Source organism: Myodes glareolus, chromosome 2, assembly GCF_982192425.1.
Source record: "Myodes glareolus chromosome 2, mMyoGla1.1, whole genome shotgun sequence".
Lineage (NCBI taxonomy): Eukaryota > Metazoa > Chordata > Mammalia > Rodentia > Cricetidae > Myodes > Myodes glareolus.
The window spans coordinates 2290447-2316637 of NC_142027.1; the positions used below are offsets into that span (position 1 = coordinate 2290447).

General features: G+C 44.4%; 1 protein-coding gene across 5 annotated transcripts in view; it reads left to right on the top strand.

Moving 5' to 3' along the window:
- Positions 1–641: 641 nt before the first annotated feature.
- Positions 642–26191, top strand: part of Tmprss2 (transmembrane serine protease 2) — a 48413-nt gene continuing 22863 nt past the window's right edge. For all 5 annotated transcript variants that reach the window (XM_048422385.3, XM_048422386.3, XM_085685861.2 and 2 more), the window contains exons 1-3: positions 642–798; positions 10866–10933; positions 13396–13621. In XM_048422385.3, coding sequence (XP_048278342.3) covers positions 10919–10933; positions 13396–13621 — 241 coding nt within the window. In that variant the 5' untranslated portion in view covers positions 642–798; positions 10866–10918. The remainder of the gene's footprint in view (positions 799–10865; positions 10934–13395; positions 13622–26191) is intronic.

Sequence of the window (26191 nt, forward strand, 5' to 3'; positions counted from 1 at the left end):
CTCTGGCTGTCAGAGGGAGAGCTGCTTAGGAGACTGCTGGTCACCTGAAGTAGTGGAAGACCGGGTCTTGGAGACTTCAGAGAGCGCATCCCCCGCCTCACTTCTGCCCCACCCTCGGTACAAACAACGTCCCATTGCCTCTGGAAGCTTCCCAGGGGACTTTGGGTGCTGGGGGTTTGGTGGGTGGGGTAGGTGAGGAAAATCCAAGGTATTTTCTTCCGTAGGAAAGCCTGGGCACACTGGGGAGGGTCTTTAGCCCGGGAGCTGAGTCACCTACGCTTTAGAGGTTACGTCGCCAACTGGGTCCCGGCACGGAGGCCTCGTTGGTGTCCGCAGAAGAGAGCCCGCTGGGGCTGAGAACTAGCAGCTCCCGGGCTTCCAGGGAACCGGGTTAGCGCTCCCTTAAGGTCTTCCCCGTTAATTCACAGTGCAGTCTAAGGACGGTGTCGCGCCGGTACCCTGACGGTCCCATGGGCCTGGCCCTCGAGGGTGCGCAGCTCCGGAGGCGGGTGGCTGCCAGGGAAATGCCTTTGGTCTCTTTTGGTCCCGCCATGTGGGGGAGGAGCGCGCCCTGGGCTTCCCTCGGGGAAACTCCTCCTCCTTCCCCCGGACAGGCGCTCCCGGTCGTCCCCTCCTCCTGGCCGAGGTGACCCGGCACCTGCGTTTAGGGGTGTTGCCCTGGCTCCTAGGACGCCGCCTCCGGAGATTTAAGCAAGAGCTGGGGGAGGTCGGGGACTTGGGACGGACGAGGAAACCGGGAGCTTGGGCACAGGCGGAGAGGGGCGGGAAGCGCAGCAGGTGAGCAGCCGGCGGGACAAGCTCGTGGTCTCCACACTGGGTTCCTGCCTGGGTGGTGAAATAAGGGTGAATCGAGTACACCTCACGGTGCCCGGCTGGGGCGTCTGGGGTACAGTAGGTTAGGCGAGGCCAGGGCGCGACAGGTGCGACGGTCTGGGACTGAGCGGAATGGGCGCACGTTCTGAGAACTGAGAGGAGGCCTGGGGACTCGGATCCCGTGACTGAGACCCCAGGTTGACTCCATAGATTCGCGGCTTGGTTTATGGTCCTGCCGGCCGGTCCCTGGCTTACGTCTTGGAGTAGAGGGTCTCGGGGTGGGGTCTTTCGGTGGAGTAGGCTCCTGGCTCGTGTCACCAGTCCCAGGACGCAGATGCAGAGATTCGTACGCAGTTCTCTTTGTTTTGGGAAAATCTCTGCGGTCCGGCTGGTTACCTGAACTCCTTCCGCTCCTTGGTCCCTACCGAGGTGGAGAGAAACTGGAAACTGGTTGAGATGCAGAAGACCGATACAGGCGGCGCTGCGGGGCCCTTGGGACCCTGTCAAGACGCTAACCGCCCGCCAGCTGGGGGAAGGGAGTACTTCAGCGGTCCGGTGCGGTGGCCCGGGTCGATGGTGCGGACCAGGCCGCCTTGGCCCTGAGCACTCACTGGAGCGGGCCCTGGAATAGCTGGCACTGGAGAAGCCGGTCCGGCTGCCAGGGGCGAGCTGCCCATTCAGGAGAAGGCTGACCACCCGAGCACGTGTATCTCTTATCGGGTGGGACTTGGAATGGTGGCAGAGTGACCCAAAGGGTCAGCTAGGCAGTGGGCGCTGTGTGAGAAGACCCGATAGCCCAGCTGAAGAAATGAACTGTCTCACTGCCTGAAAGTTTGTGTGTCCGTGCTCCAGAGGGTGTGTGTGCCTTGTGGCTGTGCTTTTGCTTGCTGAGAGCCCAGGCCCTTTCCGATATCCCTTAGTTCTGTCCCAAGCGCATAGGCCTCTGGCAGCTAGTTTAGGAGAAAGCAAGCGTGGCAGCCCTAGGTGGACTTGGAAAGCAGGGGACCCTACAAGAGTTGGGTTTGAAGATCTTGCATGCAAATACTTAAGTCCTGTAGCTAAGACAAGCCATCCAGTGCTGGCTCCTTTAGCTTCTAGCCGGCAAGAGCCAGGCATTGTGGAAAGTTCCAAAGGGCAGGCCACCTAACAAGGTGCTCTGAAAATCCAAAGTGAGGTGGGGGTTGTTTACCTGACTCGGGAGGAGGGGAGAGGTTCTCCAAGTGAGGTTAACAAGTTTCCTTCCTAACAGGAAAGCTGGGGGTTGGGCAGTTTCACTGGGGACACAGGATAAAATATCCCAGGCTGTTAAGCTACTGCAGTAGTGGGTGGTGAAGGACCTCCAGGTAAGCAAGGTGACCTTGCCTGTAGAAACTGAAGAGGTGCTTGGGGGACTTCTTCCAGTGACCTTTGTATGATGTAAGAATGAAAATTCAAAAGCCAGGTGTGGTGAGATTTATCTTTAATTCCAGAACTTGAGAAGTAGAGGCAGGCACAGCTGGCACTCTGTGAGTTCAAGGCCATCGAGGGCTAACCAGTGAGACCCTGTCTAAAGAGAGATGGAAAGAAGAAAGAGGGAAAAAAATCTGGAGTGTCATCAAGACAGGAGACCAGCAAGAATTGAGGAGTGTTCTCAGTGTTCTCAAGAGCTGGGGACTCTTATCTCAGTCTGGCCTTTCCAGGCATCTCTGGTCTATGTTCTCAGCTCATTCCCAGGTTTGATCCTAAATGTGCATGTGCACAGGAACACACACACACACGCACACACCTTTGTGGGCTTTCCAGGAGTCAAGTGTAGAGAATTTGTTTGCCAGTGGCCCTGTCAGCATTGGAGGAGGAAGTTTGACCACACTGGTACAATGGCTGCACACACCACGCTGTTACATTTAACGAGTTCTTTATAACCCGTAGTCTGATGCAAAGGCTAGGCAGCTCGTCTGGTGCCCCTATGCGATCTAAGGGGCAGAATCAGGGAAGCAGAACAAGGGCTGCCGGCCTCAGTGGTCAGTGCTGTAAGCATTGTACACTCAGGCAAAGATGTGTACAAGGGGCTTTGTTGACCACCTACCTGCAAAGAGTTTCAATTATTTTTCCCTCCCCTCAGTCCTGTGGTCACAGTGTGGCGGCAAGTCAAAAGAAGGGGAGATAAAAAACTAAGAATGAAATCTAGGAAATCTTGGTACCTCAGATGTCTGGAGCCAGGTTGCATGCTTCCTAACCCCAAAGCCTCATCTCTTTCTGCAGCCCCACAGTGACCAGGGCCTGGGCATTACTTAATGGGCCAGAAGACTGAATCCTGGATTATAGGGTCTCTGAGTGACAGACACGTGTGTGGTTTTTCTGCAGGTGATGAAGCCTGGGTATGTGAAGTATGGTATTCCAGTACCAACTTCTTTATAGTCTGAGAGGATTGCTCCCAGCAGTGAGCCTACCCTGAGCCCAGGAGCTACCATGAAATAGAAATCAAAAATCTAGTTGACTACATCACTCTTTGCATCTAAGCATTGAGGAGCTTAGGAAGATGAGGAGTGAGGGGGAGGTTCCTTAGCATGAGGTATTGCTCTGGTTTCGATACTCACTAAGCCCTGAAAGTGGGAACCAGGAGTTTTTTGTAAGCTCTGCAGAAAGTTGTGTGTCTGGGAACTCCTGGTCAGCCCAAGCACTGGGCATTAAGAAGGCAAGGAAAGGTGACTAGTCAGTCAAGTGACTGGTCAGTTTGGGTTCCTGAAACTGGCCCTGTTGGGGAGCAAGGCAAAGGAGACATCTGGGGGTGGGCAGAAGAACTCCCATGGAGTCACACAGCATGTGGGGAAGCTTTTCCATCCACTGTTGCTCATCCAGTTGTTCCCCTAACTGTCCTTAAGGCTGAAATTGCTAAACCTTGCTTGTGAAGGTTTCTCCACACTTTCTAGAGTACTCCCTAGCTCCCCCAAGCTGCCCCCAGGACGAGTTCAGGAGCATCGTGGATCCTAGGAGCTGAGACCTGCAAAGGCCAACTTGGGGAGCCTTTATGTGAGGCCCCAAGTGTAGTGGACCTGCTCATGAAGGAGGGTGGTTCATGTGTACCTCACACCAGGACAACTACGATCTAAACCTGCCTGTGGGTTCTTGGAGGGGAACATGGTCCTTAGAGTCTCATCTGATCACAGTGGCCACCCTACAGGATGACCCTGGAGTAGATCTGGGATTCTGGAAAAGAAGTAGAGCTGTACCCAGGGCTTGGTTCTCCCAGCAGGTGATCATCAGAAGAAAGAAACAGGAACACATAAGGACATGTTGGGAGGAGACTCCATGTGGGATACTGGAGGGCATGTATATTGTCGGTGACCTACATTGTGCTCTGGGTGGACATTGAAGAGGAGAACTGTTCTCCGTGTAGGCAGTGGGGGAGGGGAGGAAGTCTGCCTGTCTTGCATGTGTACACAGGTGAGCCATCAGGCATGGGGGCTTGGGCTCAAGGGGCAGGGAATGGCAACAAAGCACCTAGTGTGTGAAGGTCAGCAGAGGCTTGTGGCTGTAGAAATTCACGCAACGGCAGTGGGTAGACAGAAGCCTCGGCCTCGGTGCTGTGACCGAGGAGTGAGACGGTGACGCGGTCGTATTCTCAAGTGAGCTGAATTGGCATATGAAATAAATCAGGCTTTGTTATTGCTTGTTTGCCCAAGGTAAAACACAGAGAGTCAATTTCCCTTTAATTTATGGCCCTCGCTTTCCAAGAGTCATGTAGGCAGGTGTCTCTGGGATCATTTCGGATCTGAATGATCTGAGCTCCAGGACACAGGAGATGATTTCTAGGGACCACAAGTTTGGAGGTTCTTCTAAATAGAACTCTGAAAAGTGTTCAAGTTCACTGTCAGCAATTCATTCTAATGAATCGGTAGTGATCTTAAAGGTCGTCACCTTGTACCTAACTCTTAGTCATTTTTATTTCAGAGTGCCCTGGAAATCTGACCTTCCAGTCCAGGCTCTGTGCTTTAAGGACTTCACACTTTCCTCGCAGCTCTCATTCTCAGCTGAACGTGGAAACTTGGTTTCCCTGGGTTCAGTAAAAGCCTGACTTCTGGCTGCTTCCATTCCTTAATCCTGAGGCCAGGCTCTGAGTATCCATGGCCTGAATCAGGTCTCTTCACCATATAGCAGCAGCATAAACCCTGGAAGGCAAAGCCTGTTTTCTGTTCTGCTGAGCGCAGAGCTGAGAACATACTTTCACTCCATCTTTATAACATACATTTGTTACTCAAGATCCTTGTTAAACAGGGTGGCCTGGGCAAGGTCAGGGGCCTGGATGTGTGCTGAGGAGTTCCTTTGCCGTGACCTGGCGCCTTTCTGTCTAGTGTTAGATGTATGCTCAGTTCTGTGTACCTGCAGCCTGTGGGGTCACCCGTCATGCCCAGCTTGTGAAGCTGGTGATGTCCTGGTGTGGGCTTCCCATCCCTGTCTGTTCAATGTTATCTTACTCATGTAGCCTCTGGAATGTAAAACAAAAACAAAAAAACTTTAAAAAAAAAACAAGAATTATGTGTATGTGTGTGTGTCTATTTGTATCTGTGGTCTCTGTATGTGTGTCTATGTATATATGCATGTCTCTGCCTGTGTGCAAATGTGTGTATTTGTGTGTGTGTGCCTATGCATATGTGCATTTGTGTATCTGTGCATATGTGTGTGTGTGTCTGTTTATGTGTGCTTGTTTGCCTGTGTTTGTGTACGTGTGTCTGTGTGTGTGTTTGTGTATGCATGTGTGTCTCTGTGTGTTTCTTCCTAGTTTGCTTCTCTATTGCTGTGATTAAACAACAACAACAAAAATACTATGACCAAAACAATCCCGGAGGAAAGGGTTTATTTCAGCTTGTAGTTTACAGCCTATCATCCAGGGAATGTAGGGTAGGAATCTGGAGGCAGGAACTGAAGTAGAGACCATCGAGGAATTTGGCTTTCTGGTTTGCTCACATGGCTTGGTCAACCTGCTTTGACTATCTTCCCAGGTGACACTGCCCATGGTGGCCTGGGTTCTTCCTCTTCGATCATCAAGAAAATTGCCCCCCTAGACTTGCTTACAGGACAGTCTGATGGAGGCATTTTCTCAACTGAGGTTCCCTCTTTCCAGATGACCCTAACTTGTATCAAGTTGGCGAAAAAAATTAAGCAATACAAGCATACACAGAGTCACACATAAACACATACACACAAGCACTGATACATTTTTTGTACAGTACAAAGATAGATTTTTAAAAAATATCAGACTTAATTCTCACCCTGAAAAGTTTGTAATATTCTTGGGACAAGTAGGCATTCATAGAAAAACAAACTCAGATGGTGTGGGCCTGCCTCTTTTGAGGAATTTTTTCTTTCCTTCCTTCCTTCCTTCCTTCCTTCCTTCCTTCTTTCCTTCCTTCCTTCCTTCTTTCCTTCCTTCTTTCCTTCCTTCCTTCCTTCCTTCCTTCCTTCCTTCCTTCCTTCCTTCCTTCCTTCCTTCCTTCTTCTTCTTCCTCCTCCTCCTCCTTCTTCTTCTTCTTCTCTCTCTCTCTCTCTCTCTCTCTCTCTCTCTCTCTCTCTCTCTCTCTCCAGAGCTGGCACTCCCAGCAAACCTGGCCCAGCCACCCATCTCTAATACACCAGATAAGGAGACAAGTCATAGTGCAGAGCAGAGAAAGTAGATTTATTGTTTGGCCACATTGGGAGAAGGAACAAATAAAGGGGTCCAGTGACCCCAATTCCATTTTGGAGGTCCTTACATGAGATCTATGTTTAAATAGAGGGTAAGAAGTGTGCATATCTAAGCAGTCCGCAGTCCTTCTCAAGGTATGGCCCCACATATCTGATCCACCGTTCTATCAGCTCCAGTCTCTCCTGCATGGTAACTGTAAAAGCTGTCAGAACTGTGTGAAATCTCTTACCGGGAAGGAAGTTCCTCTGGTTGGCAGCAGGCTTCAGCCTTTTCCTTCTCTACTTTAGGGTTTCTGAGGAAGTCTTAATTCTTCCAGGTCCACTGTCTCTGTAGTCTGATAATACAAGTGTCTCTCTGTAGACCCCTTCTCCCCTGCTAGGGCAGTATCCCTGTGTTCAACACGTGTTTATGTTCAATATCTCAAACCTCCACCCTATTCTACTATTGACTAGCTTTTGCCTGACAGTGCACTGTGTCCCTCCGAAGGTTTTATTTGAGTCATGGTTTTCTTCAGTGTCTTTACTGGCTGCACAGTGTCTGTTGATGGTGGCAGTGTGGTAACAGAGGTGGGGAAAAGGCACAGATTCTGAGGATCCCCTTCCACCTCTGGCAGCTGGAACTGTACCTGGCACTCGGGGGTGGGAGGGCTCATACAGGAACCAGCATGGAGTGGTGGGTGATGACATCAGTGGACTTCAGTTATTTGGGCCACCCCACATTCATGAATGCAAGTTAGCATCAATGAGTTTGTCCTCATTTGTAGAGAAAGGACTGAAAGGCAGTTCTTGTTTGGGAAAGCGGTTTTTTTGTTTGGTTTTGCTTTAGTTCCATGGTGCTGTTTCAATGAGATGGAGTGGACAAAGCTGCCATCCAGCCTTGTCCTCACTTGTTTTCCTGCCCCTTAAAGGACAGTTTCCCAAAGGCCTTTCTTATGGCTAGCTTTCCTGGGTCAAAGGCAAGCATCAGGGTTCTTTAAATGAAGGGTAGATCTCTTGTCAGGTTATGTCTTGCTCCTTTCAGAAGTCGCTGCATAGGCGTCAGTCACACAGATTTGTAGAGATCCCTGTTTAGAAGATGATCAGGATTGAAAGTGATCCCCTTGCTCTTTTTAACACACCGTTGTAGATCCCACTTAGTGTGAGCACGGCTCCTTTCATCGTTTTTGCAAGATTCAGACCACCCTCTCCTCTTCCAAAGTTCATAGTAGCTGAACTAGACCTTCTTCATATTTCTGGCTTCCGTGTTTTGTGGGTCACTGACTCTCTGGGCAGAATAGGAATCTCCGCTGTCTTCTGTCTCTGGTGGCTTTCTCTTGACAATCCATGGTTGGGCTCCTGGCTTCCTCCTTGCATGAATTTCAAGCACCGAGTCATTGCTCCTTTCAGAGGGCTCCCAAGCCTGGAAAACTGCCAGCGGATTGGATTTTCATTTCCTGAAACTTCAACCAAACCCGTAATTGGTGTGACAGACCAACAAGCTAGCAGGAACACAGAGGAACGAGAGCCGGTGCAGCTGGGCTCTCCTGGCAGGACCCTGGGAGGGTGGCCTGGCTAGTCATGCTTATGGGAGGAAATCCGGATGCACCAGGTAGACGTCCAAGCTTGGAGTCTGTTTCACAAAGTGGTTGTAGAAAAGACTCACCAGTGGGTGACAATTGTACCATTTTAACAGGTGTAGGCGTTTCCCATACATTTTAAATGGTGACCCCTCTCACCGGTATGTTACTCCCTTTCCTTCCTCAAACCCAGAAAGTTGTTGACTTTAACCTTAGGAAAATCTAGAATCTCTCAACATGACCTTATTCTTCTATTTGTTTGATCTACAAGTGAAGACATGAGTGACCTGGTGGATTTTTACTGTGACCGATTTAGTGTTCCAAGCCATTATCATCTTTCCTCATTGCAAGTTGTTGATAAAATTAGTTTTTATTTAACTAAGATTATGGTAACACTGTGTACCAGAGCCAATAGTGTTATTGCTAATTTACTTAAACTCCTGAGATCAGTATAATCTCTTTTATATCTTGAAAGAGAATTGAGGCATAGGACTTTCCCAGGTCACAGCTAATGAGAGACGGAATCTAGGTTGGGATCCTAGTCCCACCTAAAGCCTGGCCCCCGATTTCATGGCATCTAGCTATGTAGTGCTACCTACTACTTTCTGTATATTTAACTGTCAGGCTTGTAGGTGTGTAGTGTAATGTATGCATGTGTATGTGTTCATGAGTGTGTGTAGGTGTGCATACACATGTGTACATATGTGGAGATCTAGAGTGGATGCTGGGTGTCTTCCTCCGTCTCTTTCCATTTTAAGGTTTGAGACAGGGTATTTTACTGAGCCTGGAACTCACAGGATAGGAAATAATGTCTTTAGGTCCTAGGGATCCTCCTGGCTCTGCCTCCCTGGGACTAGAATTGATTACAGGTGGGCACCTCCATGCCCAGACTTTTTTTTGAGGATTCTGGGGTCCAAACTCAGGTTCTCATACTTGCTTAGCAAGCACTTTCTGTGCCTGGTTCTTAGGGATAAAAAGGGTTTCTTCTGGCGTTTGAACGCCTCCTAATCTTCCTTGTGGATAAGTAAACTCCCTCTCTCCCCCATGATGGTTTCTTAGAGTAGTCTTGGATCATTTCATGTCCAGATGGGAGGAGTGAAGCAAAGCCATCATAAGGAGGATATCAATGAAAAACAGTAATTCAACAACCTCCATTAAGGCAAGGTGAGCACCAATGGAGTCAGGAACATCTCAGCAGGTGGAGTGAGCAGGCAGGGAATTTTGTAGTGGGGAAGAGACTCTGATTCTCAACTCAGCAAGAGAGAATGGGAACCTACAGCATGGAGCAGTGTCTGTGGATGAGAAATAGGTAAGAGATAGTGTGGGTGAGAGAAATCTGGTTAGCCTGACTTTGACAGGGTTTCTGCTGAAGGCAAGTGAAGCTCACCAGGTATCCTTTGAGGATGACAGAGGACGATCGAAGATTGGGATTCTCAGTAACAGATTTATCAAGGTTTCATTAAACTAGATTTTCATGAGGGAGTATGCAAAGGTTCAGAAGATGGCTTGCTTTAGAAAGGGACTTCTCGCTGATGGCATCTCTGCCTATTATTGACTTTTCACACATGACTGCCTATGAAATGACCCAGGGACTTCTTTTCATAACCACACATCATCGAGTCGGTCAAAGGAATTAGGTCGGCGTTGTTTTCTGTTAGGGTTTGGGACAGTAAACAGATTGGTGTAGGGGGGAGTGGATTTGTATATCATTCACCGTTTCTTCCTTGTGATGGGTAACTGACAAAACAGCTTACAGGAAGAAGGATTTATTATGGATCATTGTTCAGGAAATGGCCTAGGACCACCTCCTGCCTGCATCAGTGGGAGCTTGAAGCTGCTCACTGTCATCCTGGTAGATCAGGAAGCAGGACCTCTAGCCAGAAGCAGAGCCAGGGAATAGAGCTGGCCTGTAGGCAAGTCCCATGCCTAGCCTATGTCCAAAAGGTTCACACCCTTCTGAAACAGCACACTAGCTGGGGTGCTATTTCACATTGTTATAAGGAACTTTTAAAACACATTACTTAGTAAAGCTTAGGCAACCCTGTGGGGCTTATGTAGAAGAGTCCAATGCAGCCTGTCTCTGGGGTTCAGTTGCAGGCCACCAGTTCCATGGCAGGTGTCTTGAGGAACACCCCTGTGGAGTTTTAAGAAGGGTGTGTCTGGTCCTGCCAGCCACTCCTCTGCTGCCCCGTTCTCTGAGGACCCCCTTCCATGGACATCTGCAGTGAACCCCATCTTAACAATGTGTCAGCCATGGTATCCACTTTGCAGAGTCAGGCTCGTTCAGTTACCTGGCTAACCTGGCTAAGGAAGCTTCCAAGAAGGGGCACAGGTAGAAGGCAGCCCCAGGTCTTTGCCTTTAGGCCTGCTGTTGCCCTCTATGGGGTGGGGATTTTGATGTTTCTCTTTTATGGGTTTTTGTGTTTTTCTCCCATGAATCTTCCTTTTGGTGAATGTAACTGGGAGGAGCCATATTGTTTCCCTGCTGAGAACCGTGTAAGTGTGGAAGGACTTGGAATCCCAGGTTCAGTCGTGGGTGCTCCTGTGTAGGCAGAGCCAAATGCCTGTCCCCATTTCTTCAAGGTCAGGCTCCCTTGGTCATGGTAGTTCAACTTGTCTCCCAGTCCCGCTCACGAGTTTCTCTGTGCCTCGTGGCATAAACACACCAGGAATGAGGAGACCTGGGAAGATGTAGGTGGAGTGAAGACTCAAGGCCAGGGAGAGCTGCAGCTTGCTCTGGGACAATGTCACCTTCACCCAGAGTCCTCCAAAACCAAACTGTACTGAAACATTACCGTGTGTGCTTTCCACCAGGGCACCTGGAAGAAGCCAGACACCCACCTCCTCATGCTGCCCACACAGCCAGGATGGCTTTGACATCAGTAAGTGGTCAATTCTTACATCGCTGGCCGTTTCCATATTCCTTTGTTCCTCTTCCACAGGTGCCCATCAGTAGTGCGAAGAGCTGTGAGCAGGTGGCCCTTTGTTCAAAGTGTCTGAATTAGTCACTGTTCTATCGCTGTGAGGATAAGGCACCATGACTAAGGCAATTCTTACCAGAGGAAGGGTTTAACTGGGAGCTTGCTTGCAGTTACAGAGGGTTAGTCCATCATCAGCTTTGTAGGGAGCATGGTGGCATGTAGGTAGTTTCTGGAGCAGCAGCTGAGAGTTCTGTACCCTGATCTACAGGCAACATGGGCTTTTGAAACCCGAAAGCCCATCCCCAGTGATACACCAAGGCCACACCTCCTAATTCTTGGATTCTTTTCAAAGAGTTCCACTCCTGGCGACTAAGCATACAAATCTATGACCCTATAGGGCATTCTTATTCAAAATATCACAGTTATGTGGGAAAGGGTGAGGGCAAGGATGGAGTCCAATACAGCCCGGAGTGTCTCGAAAGCCATGCTGGGCAGAAGCAGGATTGGTACACTCTGTGTGTTCCCTTCCTCCTTCAAGGCAATAGGTATGCCTCCAGGAGAGGTGGGATGGGGCTGAGAGCATCAGGTTAGGGAGGAGGGTGTGTGACAGTCCTGCCGGTGTCTGCCTATCGAGGACTGGGAACAGCCACACCTGCATAAGGCATTGGGCCCTCCATTCTTGCTGGGAGCCCATTCCCTAGAGCAATAAGAGTCTCGTGTTCTACAGACTGAGCTAGCCGGGCATGTTCCCTAGAGCAATAAAAGCAATTGTTTTGTCATCCTCAAGCCTGACCAGTTCACCTCACATATTTCATATTTATAAATGCTTACTGGCTAATTAAGAATAATTTTCAAGGTTCTAGGAACTTAGGACACATGCCAGTGTTCCATTATTTAGTGGGTCTCTGATACTTAGTTTTTTTGTTTGTTTGTTTTTTGTTTGTTTTGTTTTACTAGATCTTTTTATAATTTTAAGAGCTCCATCTGGACAAAGTGCTTGGCACGTCTTGGCCTTTCCTCCTAGAAGGGGAGCATACTCTTAGGCCATTGGGATCTGGGCCAGACACTCACCTGATTTCTGAATCTGGAGGGTTCTGTTTAGATCAAGGATGGCTTTCACTGTCCCACCTCTCTAGCTTCAAGTCACAATCTTTGAACTTTCGAAGGAGAGAGCTGAGTTACTAATCGCAGATTATTAACCTTGGAGTATTCATGTTGCCATGCTTAAAATTCTCAGCCATTAGGCCAGCAAGGCAGCTCTATAAGGTAAGAGATGACCTACATTCAATCTTTGGCACCCACAGGGTGGAAGGAGACAACTGACCCTCACAAGTTGTCCTCTGATCCCTGTTTACGCACATGTGCAACACACACAATACATAAATTTGCTTTAAAAAAATCTGAACATATAGTGACCCCTACTGAGGCTATCTGCTTCCAGAGGATGGTGTCTCATTATTCCTGAGATCCATAAGAGCCTGAGCAGAAGGGGTGGTGGTGGAGAGGTTTTAGGTAAGAACCATTAGACATGGATGAAGTGAAGTGGGATCTCCAGGAGAGGTCCAGCCACTGAGAGAATGAGGACAGTGGAAATAAGAATGCCAAGCTACCAAGTTCTGAGGGACTGCCAGGCGTGGGAGTGCAGCTTGGGGAGGGTCATGCAAAACGGGCTAAGTGAAAGGATGGACACCCCAGAAGAGGATCCTGCTTCTTTCACATCTACACAGCACATACTTGGGCCCCCAAATTACCCTGAAAGGGCACCTGAACCCTCTGCACCAAGATCACATACTGGATAAGGTTGCTTACGCTGAGATAACAGCACCATGGTGAGGTAAATGATTGCCAACTCCAGCTGCTTGGAAGAAGGGGCCCTGGTAGGAATAGCCGGAGGAGTCTGCATCTTGGGTTCATTCTAGCGGATTCTCAGCTCAGCTGAAAAGTGTGCACTTACCACCCCTAAGGTTGTACACAGGAGCTGAATGTGGTCTCTTCAGCAAGTGAGTTCTCAGACATGATCTGTTTTGATTCAGTCTGACTTGTGATTTCACATCTCAGTGCTCAGGGGGTAACCTGCAGGAGGAACCAGAGCAATGGGATTCTAGCTCAGTGACTTTTGACTCTAAACTTGTATTCATTTTTTCTTTGATTTTTTTCCTATGGAATCTCAACTATCAGTCATTGGTTCTTTATTTCAAAGAACAAATAATGGAAACAAGTGAACCAGGAAACCAAAGCCATTGGAACACACACTGTTAAGCATTCTAGTTGATTCAGACACAGAGTCTAGTCATTCTAAGCAAGTTGCTGCAATACCATAGTTGGTGAATATGCTGGCTCTCTCCCTGTTATGCTGCTAACTTCCCGAGCTACAGTGAATGAGAGATATGTAACTGCTGGATCTCTTCTCCATTTTCATTTAGGGGTCACCGCCAGGAGTTGGACCGTACTATGAGAACCATGGGTATCAGTCTGAACATTTCTACCCGCCGAGGCCACCTGTGGCTCCCAATGGCCACAACCTGTATCCAGTCCAGTACTACCCATCTCCAGTGCCCCAGTATGCCCCGAGGGTTACTACACAGGTCTCAACACCTGCCGTCCATACACGGCGCAGGTCCTCAGGGACACCGTGCACCTCAAACTCAAGTAAGACTCTTCGGTATTGTTTCTGGGTCTGCCTCCTCTTGGGATCTTTTATTCCCCCATATGTTGTCACTCACTCTGCGCTGGCCGCAGGAGCAATCTTTCCTGTCTGCCTTCCACTCTGTAGCTGATCAGAGCCATGGCACTGGCCTCACCTCTCTTTGCCAGGGAGAGACCTTACTCTCCCCTTGCCTTTTGCTGTAGCACCACTGTGTGCTTGTTCAGCTCAACTGGTCTTTTGGTACATGTTTATTATTCTTGCCTCTGTGCTTTTGGGTGTGTTGTCTTGAATCAATAGTAAGCACTCAAGGCTAGGAGTCCTACGTGTTATTGGTGTGCCCAGAAGACAGAGGGTTCAAGGTTACGATACCTCCTGCGGCTAGCCCGAGACATGTTACCACTCTCACGTCTGCCAGTGCTTGCCCCCAGTTAAAGGGTCTCCCCCACAAGGAGGTTTCTGTCCTTCAGGGTCTGTCTGTATCCTTTCTATGGGAGCCAGGCTGCTGTGGCATGACCGCTCTCCCATTCCCAATCACTTCTCTGTGTTTAGAAGACACTCTGGGAATAGCACAGAAATGGATACATCAGGTCCTCAACCCTCTCCCCTGTAATCCCAGAGTGGTGCTGAAGGTTGAGTATGAAAGCAGAATGTCTTTACCCTGTCCTTGGCCCTTTCTCTCAGTAGGTTATTCTCTCTCCAGATTCTTTACCCCTGTGCCACCCCATCTTTTAATTCAGGCTGTTCCCAGTGTCTATGTGGTGTAAAGGGTAGATAGCAGTGGCTCTACTGATAAATTATTTTTTTATTTAGATTTAGTGAGAGCATGTGTATGCTACAAGTGTGCAGGTGCCTATGGAGGCCAGAAGAAGGTGTTAACCTGGAGCTGGAGTCATGGATACTTCGGTTGGTTGTAAACCACTCAACGTGGGTGTTGGGAACTGAACTTGGGTCCTCTGGAAGAGCAGTAGATGTTCCTAACTGATGGAGATCTCTCCAGCTCCGCACAAGCTTTTAACAGATAGTTTCTGTTTAATGGAATGAGCACCAATCCGTATATCTTATATTTACTTCAAGGTTGATAGGGAAGAGAATTCTGTGGGCGACCCATCACTTCATCAGCGATCAGGTGATAGGTCTTAGGTCTCCGGGATCTGTCTGTCCTATTTGGACCTTTCTGGCTCTTCTGTTGTCCCCTGCCTACTTCTGTTCCACTACTTGATGCTCTGTGTGGCTCTTCTGTCCTTTGCTCTGTTCCACCTCTATTCTCTTGCCCCCTTCCCTGTCTCTACCAAAACCCCTTTCGTTTTAGCCCAGCCAGGGTTAGCTGGACTGAGGTGAAGAATGCATGGCCATTCACACATCATAGTGGCTGGAAGAAAGCCAGGGTGAGGAACCTGTTAGTTGTCAGAAGCCAAAAGGCCTATGTAAGGTTGCACCTCCAAAAAGACTACCCTGCTATCAGCGATCAGCTCAGAAGGCAGAAGGGTCCCAATGTACCCTACCGAATACTTCAACATTCCAAGGGAGAGACAGACATGGGAAAAATATGTTAGTTTTCTGCCAGTTGCCTATATATAGGCAGGATACACCCTAGGGTGTGATTTTCCACTATAAACCTGCATTGTAAAACCTCTGACTGTGCTTAGATGAATTCTGATGGTCAGGCTTTCAGACTGGTGTCTTGGGCTTGCCAAAAGTATAGATTGGTGCCCATGTCCCATGAACTGGAAAGTAATTTAGTAACTTTATTTTATTACCTTTTGAACTCACCTTGACATTGTTTTTAAAATTATGTTACTGGGGCTGGAGTAATGGCACAGCAGTAAAGAGCTGTTCTCACAGAGTGCCTGAGTTCTACAACTCCAGCTGGAGGGGATCCAGTGCCATCTTCTGGCTTCTGAAGGCATGTGCACACACACATACACACATACATCAAAAAGGAAAAACATGTTGTTCACATATAAGACATGAAAAGGTCTACATTTTTTGCCAGCATGATCTTGAGCTCTGAAACAGTGCATTTTTAAGTTGGAAGTACTAAATCAAAAGTCCCGAGTGTAAGGACATTCTACTTCGGGTTATCAGTTTACTCTAGCAACTGTCATGGAGCGTTCCCATTTGAGTGGCAGTGTGTGCGTCTGCAAGAGCCTTTGAAGAATTCAAAATCAAAAGTCCTGTGATATAGAGATACCACAGGGTTGAGTCAACAGGCTGTGCTGGTAAGGATGGATGTAAGCAAACAGTGGCCCAAGACTGAACCGTGCAAATCTGTGCTGTGCTGACCACAGCTGGTGACACATGCCTGTCCAGAGGTGAAATGGGGGCTTGTTGCTACAGACACGGTCCTGAGCAAACCAGCCAGACTGTGACTCTGCACATGCCCCAACCAGAGCTGAAGGACACCTGATTTAATCTCTCTTACTCACGAGCCAAGTTACTGATTTAGTGTTTGTTTTCCCCTGCTGAGCTGTGCTAGGTTCCTGAACATGAACATGCTAGGCAAGTGCTTACCTCTGAGACACATGACCAGCTTTAAGCAAGTTATTTTATCTCAGGTACAATGGCATGCGGATAAGTTGCCCAAAGAGGAAAGTGTGCTTGGTAATTCGTCAGGTGAGCCATCAAGAATTTCTCATGTGGGTTTCTGGGTGGCTCCACCCTGGTGCCTGAAGGCACAGTCACCCCTCACTGGGTTTTGATAAAATCGCAGCCTGGTGAAGTTTTCAGACCTGGGCCTCCACTGTGAGGCTGCTGGGAGTACAGGTTGCCCACTTTACCATAGGAGCACAATCACTGTTGTTAGGGATGAGAACCAGTCCCTAAGAACTCTTTGAAAGCTTTTGTGCCATCAGCAGGATGCAGTAACCAGATAAAAGCAAGCCTTCTGGGCCTAAGCAGGTCAGCTTGGGTCTTTTGACTCCAGAACTTGATGTGACCCTGTCCTGCTGACTTCTGGAAGTACACTGCATGTAGCTGGGATTCACAGGCTTGAAGGCACTCTCTAGCCTGGGAGTGTCTGTTTCAGTGATATTTCCCTTGCCCTGTTTCTCTGCCTTTCTTTCAAAGAAACCTCCAGGGACCCCTGAGACTTAGACTTCACCTCGGGAGGGAGTTGTTGGGAGTGATGTGCCCCTCACTGTCAGAGGCCAGGTGTCAGATAAATCAGGGTTCCTTCCCTGACATCTGATTCTTTCTTCTGAAACTTGATGTTATTTTTGGTTCAAGCCTCTGTCCAGAGTCTTTGCTATGGCTGGAGAAATTGGTGAACTATTAGAAAATAGTTCTACAAATTATTTTATTCTTAGATGAATTTTTACTCTTATTTTATGAGTGCCTACACTAATGTGTGTGCACCGTGTGCATACAGGGCCCACAGAAGCCAGAAGAGAGCACTGAATCCCTTGGAACTGGAGCTAAGGATAGTAGTGAGTCACCAAGTGTGACCTGTGAACTCAGGTCTTCAACGAGTGCTATTAAGCTACTAAGCCATCTCTCCAGTTCTTTGTTTTGGGTTTTGTTTTTGCTGGGTGAGGTTCCACAGAGTGTATAGAGGTCAGAGTAGCCTGTTGGATGAAACTTTCTCCTTCTACTCTGTAGGTTCTGGGAACCAAAATTTCAAAACCTTCTTACCCTGTCTTGGCAAGGTTTGGCAGTCTTTTTTCTTGTATCCTGTTTATCCAGTTTGGACACAGTGCATTTTGTCAGTGGTCAAAGCAGGGCCAGTTCTTTGCCCAAAGGCAAGTTTTGTCAAGAAGAAAACAATCTCCAAGTCTTCTTGTACCCAGCATTCTCTCGGGAATAGATTGGTGCTGCCAGGACCAATCGTGTTTCATGTCAACAGAATCCTAAATTATTTAAACGCCATATTCTACAGTTCTCTGAAGTGGTTGAAGATTACCTAATCTCTATGTATCTAAAGAACCTGATTAGTCTAACTATAAGTATGACAAACATGGATGACTATTGACCTATAATTCTTAATACCTATATAACTTAAAGACTAAGGCTTTATACTAAAATATTAAGCAATCTTTAAACAACTGTGCAGCAAGTGAGAATAATGAACTCCAAATGTAAACAATGTATAAGTATCTTGATCAGTGGTAGAAATGTATAGTGCAATATGATAAATATACCCTAAAATTGTATCAATATACAAAATATCTTAAGCAGAGGTAGAAGCATGAATACATACAATATGACAAAATAACTTTGCATAGGTGCACAAATATTGTAAGCAGAAATAAGAGCATATTAATATAAGAAATATAATTTGAATTTGTATCAATACAGGAATCTATGCCAATGTAAATAATGTAAATTGTCTATAAATTCTAGCTCTCCTGTAATAATCTAATCTACCTATTACACCATCCCATCCAATCCCTCCTTTTTTCTTTGTCAAATGAGATCCCTGAGCTTACTTCATCTCCATCCCCAACCCTGCACCACTCATAACCAACCTCTATCAGATGTCCCTAATCCTGAGGACAAACTTCGTTGGGAAAAGGCACATTGTTTTCTAGAATTACTTCCAAATGTCATGAAGGTGATATTATCTCTACGGGATCCTGTAAAAACTAAAATGATGGTTAACTTTCAAGATTACTGTCTGGTATAATTACAGATAGTCTCTGAGAAGTCGGTAGGGGTTTTCTGAAGTTCTTATTTCAAGTTCTGGCCAGAATGTTTTGTTAGAAGGTGCACCGTCTCAGCTAGCTAAGTTGGAATCTTCTTGAGCAATTTGTAACCCAAAACTGATCTTAAGATGGTGCTATCAGCATGATAACATCATATCAACCAAGTGGAATCGTTGTTGTGGGGCCCAATCTTCTTCCTGGAAACATCAAAGATTACTGCAGGAAAATTTATTATTCATTGTGGAGAATTTAAGCATTATTCGTATAGACATATATTTAACAAAGATGCCATAGAGACTAAAATAGGTATGGGGAGAATTAAAAATTTTTGAAAGCAGAATTTTGATAATAGTAGTCCCTAAATCTTATCTTCCTTCTGCCCCATACTAGGTGGCTCCTGATATGAGGCAGAAATTCTGACATTTTCTTTTAACAACATGCTTGGATTTAGAGAAGGATAGCCACTGTCCAATTTCAAAGCCAGCTTTGATTTTTAAGTGAGTCATGACTATATACTGAGAAGCACAGGGATGTGTATGTTTAGGTAGTGGAATTGGCATCATCAGTCAGATTTCTCTTTGTTTGGTGATTCTTTCTGGATAGCTATCTTTTCTTCTTTAGGCATCCAATGTCTCTTGGCTTTTTGAAGATGGGTATTTTCCTGCAAAGACAATAACAGAACCCTACCTCAACCTTTATGAGGATTCCTTACTACCTATATGATTGTCACCTCTGTGGATGATCTGTCATTTCTTTCTCAAGAGGTTTCTCTTTTTTAAGCTGAATCTTTATTAATTTTGATGGTCTCCATAGTTTTTCTTCTCCTGTGGAAACAAGAGCTAAACCCCTTCCCCAATGTAGCACATCTCCTGATTTTCATTCTGGAGTTAACACATCCTTGAAATACACCAGCTGATTTAATTCAGAAGTGCTTTTCTATTATCCAATGTCTCTCTGCTGCTGTTGTTACTTTCTCATTAGCATTAAGAAAACTCAAGGTTAATAAAGCATTATGCAATCTATTCCTGGGAGTATCTTTCGTCCCTTTCTGTTTGTTTAACATATTTTTTATAGTTTGATTTGATCTTTCTGTAACTGCCTGACCTGTAGGATTCTGTGGTATACCTGTAATATGCTTTATATTATAATAAGCAAAAAGCTGTTTCATTTTCTTAGAGTCATACTCTGGACCATTGCCTGTCTTTCTTTATTTGTTCAGGAATACCCATGATGGCCATAACTTCTAATAAATGTGTGATTACTGTGTCAGTCTTTTCCAAACTCAGAGCAGTAGCCTTTTGAAAACCTGAATAAGTGTCAATGGTGTGGTGTGTATATTTTAATTTTTCAAATTCTACAAATTGTAACATATACATCTGCCAGATTTCATTCCTTTGAGTACCCTTTGGGTTACTTCCTGCAGGTAGTGGTGTTTGTTTATAGAAAGAACAAGTAGGACATCTCCTGTAAGCTCCTTAGCTTGTCATGTAATAAAAAAAAGCCCTTTTTAAACCTTTGCTATTGAAATGGTGCTTTTTAATAAAGTTTTGAGGCCTTCAGTACATTTCCAATCAATAATCAGTCAATTTCTCCATTATCTTGTGCTAGAGGACTTGACAGACCTGTATGGGATTGGATGTGTGTTATGTATATGGAACAAAGCCTATTCCTGATTATATCTTGAAACTGAATAAATAATGAAGTCAGTTCTGTATCATCTGGTATGAACTCAGCAGTTTCAATATGCAAAACAACTCTTTCTGCATATTATGAATCAGTAACTATTTTGAGAGGTTCTTTAAAATCCCTAAGTACCATGAAAATAGCATAAAACTCTGTCCTTTGGACAGAATTTTAAGGGCTTTGTTCCACCTTGTTTAAATCTTCTGATTTGTAACCTGCCTTTCCTGATTTATTTGCATCAGTAGAGAATGTTGGGGTTCCAATTATTGGTGTGTCACTTACAATGCTAGGAAGGATCCAATTAGCTCTCTTTATAAGGTAAATTCTATCACTTTTGAGATGGTTGTTATTAATCACTCCCCCAAAATTAGTACATGTTCTCTTGTAGGAAGTCACTTGTTTGTTTCTGGCTGCTTAACCCCAAAATAACCACACAGAAACTGTATTAATTAAATCACTACTTGGTCTATTAGTTCTTGCTTCTTATTAGCTAGTTCTTACATCTTAATTTAACCCATTTCTATTAATCTGTGTATCGCCACGTGTCAGTGCCTTATGTCAGTATCTGGCATCTGGTGGGGCTACGTGGCTTCCTTCTCACTTCACCTTCTTTCTCCCAGCATTCAGTTTAGTTTTCCTCGCCTCCCTCTATTCTGCTCCACCAGGCCCAAGACAGCTTCTTTGTTAACCAATGATATTCACAGCACACAGAGAGGAATCCCACATCAACTCCCTTTGCTGTCTAAATAAAAAGGAAGGCCCTAACCCAACATAGAAAAATTACATATAACAAAACAGTTATCAAGCATGAACTACAGTTACTGCATTTATATCTGCTTTATCCTTTATCACAACCAAGGAAAGCTACAACTATCCATTCTTCAACTCCATCAAAGACCCCAAAAGGATACAGTATTACCTAAGTTAACAGGAAGTACATTATAAGTAAGTTCCAAAACTCTAGAATTGACAAAGATTTCATTGCCTAGACAGTCACCCAAAGTTCCTCTGCAACACTGGAGCATCCATCTTCAGTCTACAGGTCCATAGTATCCAGCAGAGTCTTCCACAAAGCAGGAAATTTCAAAGACAGTTCTGCCTATATTGGCAGTTTGTCAGCCATATTTTTCTGTGTCCTACAAAATGTCTAGCAGACTCTTTCATGAAACAGGAACCCTGAAGGATCGTCCCAACCCTAGACAAGTTCAGCAGTCATTTCTCTGTGGGTCCTGCATGTCCAGTTCACACAGCACAGCATTAAGCAGTCCAGACAAGAGCAGTTTCTTGCCCAAATGGCCAACCAATGCCATAAGGAGCCTCTTTGATGCCCATTACCTTCCCAAAATAGATGGGTGCTACCAGGAGCAGACATGTCTCATTTTCATGAAAAGTCCTAACTTATCAAAACATTTTAAATGTCATATTCTGAAGGTCTCTGAAAGATTTAAAGAGTACCTATCTAACTGAAATATATCTCTATAGATCTAGAAAACTTAACTAACATGACTACAAGCTTATATTATAGATGATTGTCTATTAACCTATATTTCTTAATTATACATTATTTTTAATGAGCTGCATAAACAAAATTGACCTAAAATTTGTATCAATAGAGCAAGATCCATACCAGTGAAAATCTCTATAGCATATCTCCCTTTAATGTAAACAAACAATTATAAACAATAATAATTTAGGGAATTTGGGCACAGTTCTTTCCAAACTGTTTTCTGCTTTTTGTTGGGGAAATAATTGGGGGGAGGGGTTCAAGGCTACATTTCTGATGGTCTTGGTCCATCAAACCACATTAGGCTGGAATGAATCCACAGGTTCTCATCTTCTGTGAAAACAAAAGAAGAACCTCTTTTCCAAAGCAGCATATCTTTAGACCCATATTTTGAAGTCAAGATACCTTTAAGATATATATGTTGGTTTAGCTTAGCAGTCTGTACAATGAAATGTCTCTCTGTACTTAGCTTCTTCACAGTAAAAAAATTCAAACAAAACACAATAATATATATAATCCAAACTCTCTGTGAATATTCCATCTTTATGTGGTTTGTTTTTCTTACCCTATTACTTTTTCTGCAAGTTTACTCTGTCTCTTTAAAGACTTAATTTTATTTTTTTTAAAAAACCATTTACTTCTTTTTATAACTCTCTATACTCTTTTTCTTCTCTCTCCCAAGCCTATGTACATTTTTAAAGTACACTGTGTCTTGCTTACAGGTCTTTTATGTCTGAATCTGTCCTATTGTGTATCTGAAATCCTTTTCTGTCCTGGAGAGCTTTTAAAATGTTAAGCAGCTTGGCCACAGTGGCCCTGGGTGCTGATTCTTCCTCTGTTCACCTTTCAAAATGGCAGAGGTACCATTATTGCCAGCTCTGGAACCATCAGGTAGGAGCCATGCTTACCACTTTAACTCTGAGAAGGAACATGAAGCACATAAACCCTTTTTATCTGAGTAATAGCTAAATATGCCATGAGAGCACTGCACAGCCTGGAACTATCTCTGTGTGTGGCAGTGGGAATTCACCATGCTCTCCCGCCTATGAACTCCTAGCAGACCAGATCCCATTGCCTGCTAAGGATGGGGGTGCCAAGCTGCAGGCATGGTATCAGCCAATTTCCTCCTAACCCCAAGTGGGCATACAAGCATCCAGACCCACAAAGCCCATTCAAGTGCTTCATAGCTAAACCTCCCAAAAGAGTCAGAGCCATTTGTGCTGGTAAACTAGGAAGCTGCTGCTTTGAAACTGCACAGGTTTTTTTTTTTAAAAATTATTGCCAGGCAGTGGTGGCCCACGACTTTAATCCCAGCACTCGGGAGGTAGAGGCAGGCAGATCTCTGTGAGTTTAAGGCCAGCCTGGTCTACAGGAGCTAGTTCCAGGACAAGCTCCAAAGCTACAGAAAAACCCTGTCTCAAAAAAACCAAAAAAAAAAATTTAAAAATAAAATTATTTTTATTAAATCACTGCTTGGCCTATTAGCTCTAGCTTCTTATTGGCTAGCTCTTACATCTTAATTTAACCCATTTCTATTAATCTGTGTATTACCACATGACTGTGGCTTATCAGAAAGGTTCTGTCTGGCCCCTGTCTTTGGCAGAGCTACATGGCTTCCCCCTCACTCTGCCTTCTTTCTCCCAGCATTCAGTTTAGTTATCCCAACCTACCTCTGTTCTCCTTGCCAGGCCCAAGAGAGCTTCTTTATTAACCAATGGTATTCACAACACACAGAGAGGAATCCCACATCAATATTCTTTGCCAGGGTTCATTGTCTTCCCATGATTTTTTAATTTTATCATTAGTAAAAGGTACTATAATCTCTGCTGAGTGTATTCCTGCTAATAGAGAAGTCTTGGTTTTCCTTTTATAATTAATTCAGACACATTTTCCACATCAAATTTTTATCTTTTACTTGATTTATGTGGTAAAAAGATCCATTCTAAGATAATATCTTCCCTGTGATTTACAATTTTTGTTGGGGAATATTTGGAAGTTAATATATCCAGAATGCAGCTAAGATTAAAATCCACATGATTCATACTGGCCTCCTGTATTTTCTCTTCAATCAAAGTCAATTCTTCCTCAGCTTCAGCTGTTAATTTTCCCGAGCTATTCAAGTCTTTGTCACCATCTAAGGTTTTCTTTAAATAAATTATTAGATAAGGTGTTATCCAGGAGTAGATCATAGATTGGAAATGTCTCCTAGCAATCTTTGAAAGTCATTAAGAGTCCTCAGTCAATCTCTCCTAATTTGTGCCTTTTGTGTTCTAATTTTCTGAAAATCTATTTTTTATGTCCTATATAATTGATAGAATTTCTTCTTTGTATTTTTTCAGGGGCAATTTGTAATTCTCAATGAGGTAAAAACTTTCTTTACTTCTTCAAACATTCTTTCTAAAGTATCTACATTTGAATCACATAGCAAAATGTCATCCTTGTAATGGTGCACTGTAGATTTAGGAAATTACTTACATATTATTTCCAGTGACTGATTTACAAAATATTGGCCTAAGGTGGGACTATTTAACATTTCCTATGGGAGGATCCTCCATTAATATCTTTTAGTAGGCTGAGAATTATTATAAATAGGCACTGTGAAAGCAAATTTTTCTCTGTCTTTTTCTTTTAAATCAATAATTATAAGCAGCCATCCTTTAGGCAATAGGGAAGGCAAAGGAATTCCAGATTGTAGAGGGCCCATTGGTTGAATCACCTCATTAACAACACTTAGATCTGTTACCATTCTCCATTTTTTTAAAATTTCTTTTAAACAACAAATACAGGAGAATTTCAAGAACTGGTTGATTCTTCAATATGGTGAGCATCTAATTGTTCCTGTACCAGCTGTTCTAAAGCCTACAGTTTCTCTTCTATTAAAGGCCATTATTTAACCATATAAGTTTCTTAGTTAACCATTTTAAAGGTAGGGTCATTGGTACCTCTTAAAGTTTACTAGTTGTCTTGTGTTTTTGTAGAGCCTGAAGAGTTGGTTATTATTTTCTATATACCTTATAATATCCTTCTCAGAAACATGAGTTGGTTTATGTTCCACTTCTGAAACTGCAGGAATGTTAATCTGGTTTTCCATTGCTGCAACAGATCACAGTCCCTTAGATCGACTGCTATATTAGCCACACATGACCTGAGTCTTCTTCTCTGTCATTCTGGCCCTATGCATTAAACCCATCTCATGTTTTGTTTTACTTGAGATAAGGTTTCAATTCCTAGAAATTGAACATCTGCCTCCTGAAGAGGCCATTTCGGATGCCAATAACCTGGAGTAGTAATAGTCACATCTGCACCCATGTCCAGTCATCCTTCAATTACATAGTTATTTATACTCTCAGATTTGGTCTTTGATCATTTATAGAAGCCTGCCAAAATATGTGTTTTCTATTTTCTATTGGAATTTTTTATTTATCCTCCATTTCTATTCTATCATCCACAGCAGTATGGTATTTTACAACACACACTGGATTTTTAAAATTTTTCTAGAAGGCATGTCCTCCATTGTGACTGGGAATGACTGGACCACATTAGGCCTGGCGCCCTGTAGGAGGTCCCCCCAAGTAGTTTCTCAATGGTAATGGGTTGCCTTGTTTGTCCAATATCGGTCTTTGCCACATCTTCTATATAATCCAGAAGACTGAGACCTTTATTTTTGCCATTACCAGAGGAAACATTATTTCTAAGAATGCTTTGTCTACAATCCCTTCTCAGATGTCCTATTCTACCACAATTAAAACATTAGGTATTTTGATATCTATTCATATCTTTGGAAATTGCTTCTTCTACCCAAGCCTCAGTATTATAGTCAAATGACCTAACATTGACTATGTGCAGGATCCATTCATCCTTTGGTTCTGATCTTACCTTTAAAGACCCAAGTATCTTTTTGTATTCTCAGTTTTCATTTTCCAAGGCCAGAGATTCAATAAGTATTCATCTAACTTTTTCATCTGTCACCCCTATTTGTACAGCTTTAGCTAATATTTGTAAAACATCACTAAAGTTTCTCTTGGGCCTTGTATGACCTTAGTATATGATTCAATTCTTCTTCCTAGTTTTTGAACCCTGTCCCAAGCATTCAAGGCTGCTGTATGGCATAGGGACAAGATGTGTTCATTGTAAATAGCTTGACTTTGTGGATCATCATAACAGCCCTCACTAATAATTAGATATTGGGAAACCTGAAATCCTTTGTCTCTACCTTTCTGTTCTAGGACTTTAGCCTCCTCTCTCCAATAGCACTTCCACTGTGACTGTAGCCCATCTTCTAGTACTAGTGAGGCTAACTGAAGCCAATCAAATGAAATAACCTTATTATTTGAAGCCCATGTCTACCATCTCCCTAACAATGGTGAATGCATGCCATAAGACACTACTGCTTGCTTAATTTCTTTTAGCTCTTTCATACCTATAGGTTTCAATTTACATTCTTTGTTCCGTTTGGGCATTGAGTATTTGTTGGCTTTTCAGAGGCAATAACAGAATAAGTAGCTAAAACTCTTAATAAGTCACCTCTGACTCTGAGAGGTACTGGTGGTGTTAAGTCCTTTGCTGTACCTCTTCTCCTTGCTTATCAGTTCTGACAAATTCCTCAATCGATTCAAAAAATCTTTTTGCTACTGTATATGTAAAGCTTGAATCTCTTGACCTGTGGATATTTCTAATGATTTCATCAAATCAATTAATTTCTGATTCTCACTTTGCATGTATTATTCCAAGGTTTTAAATTTTTC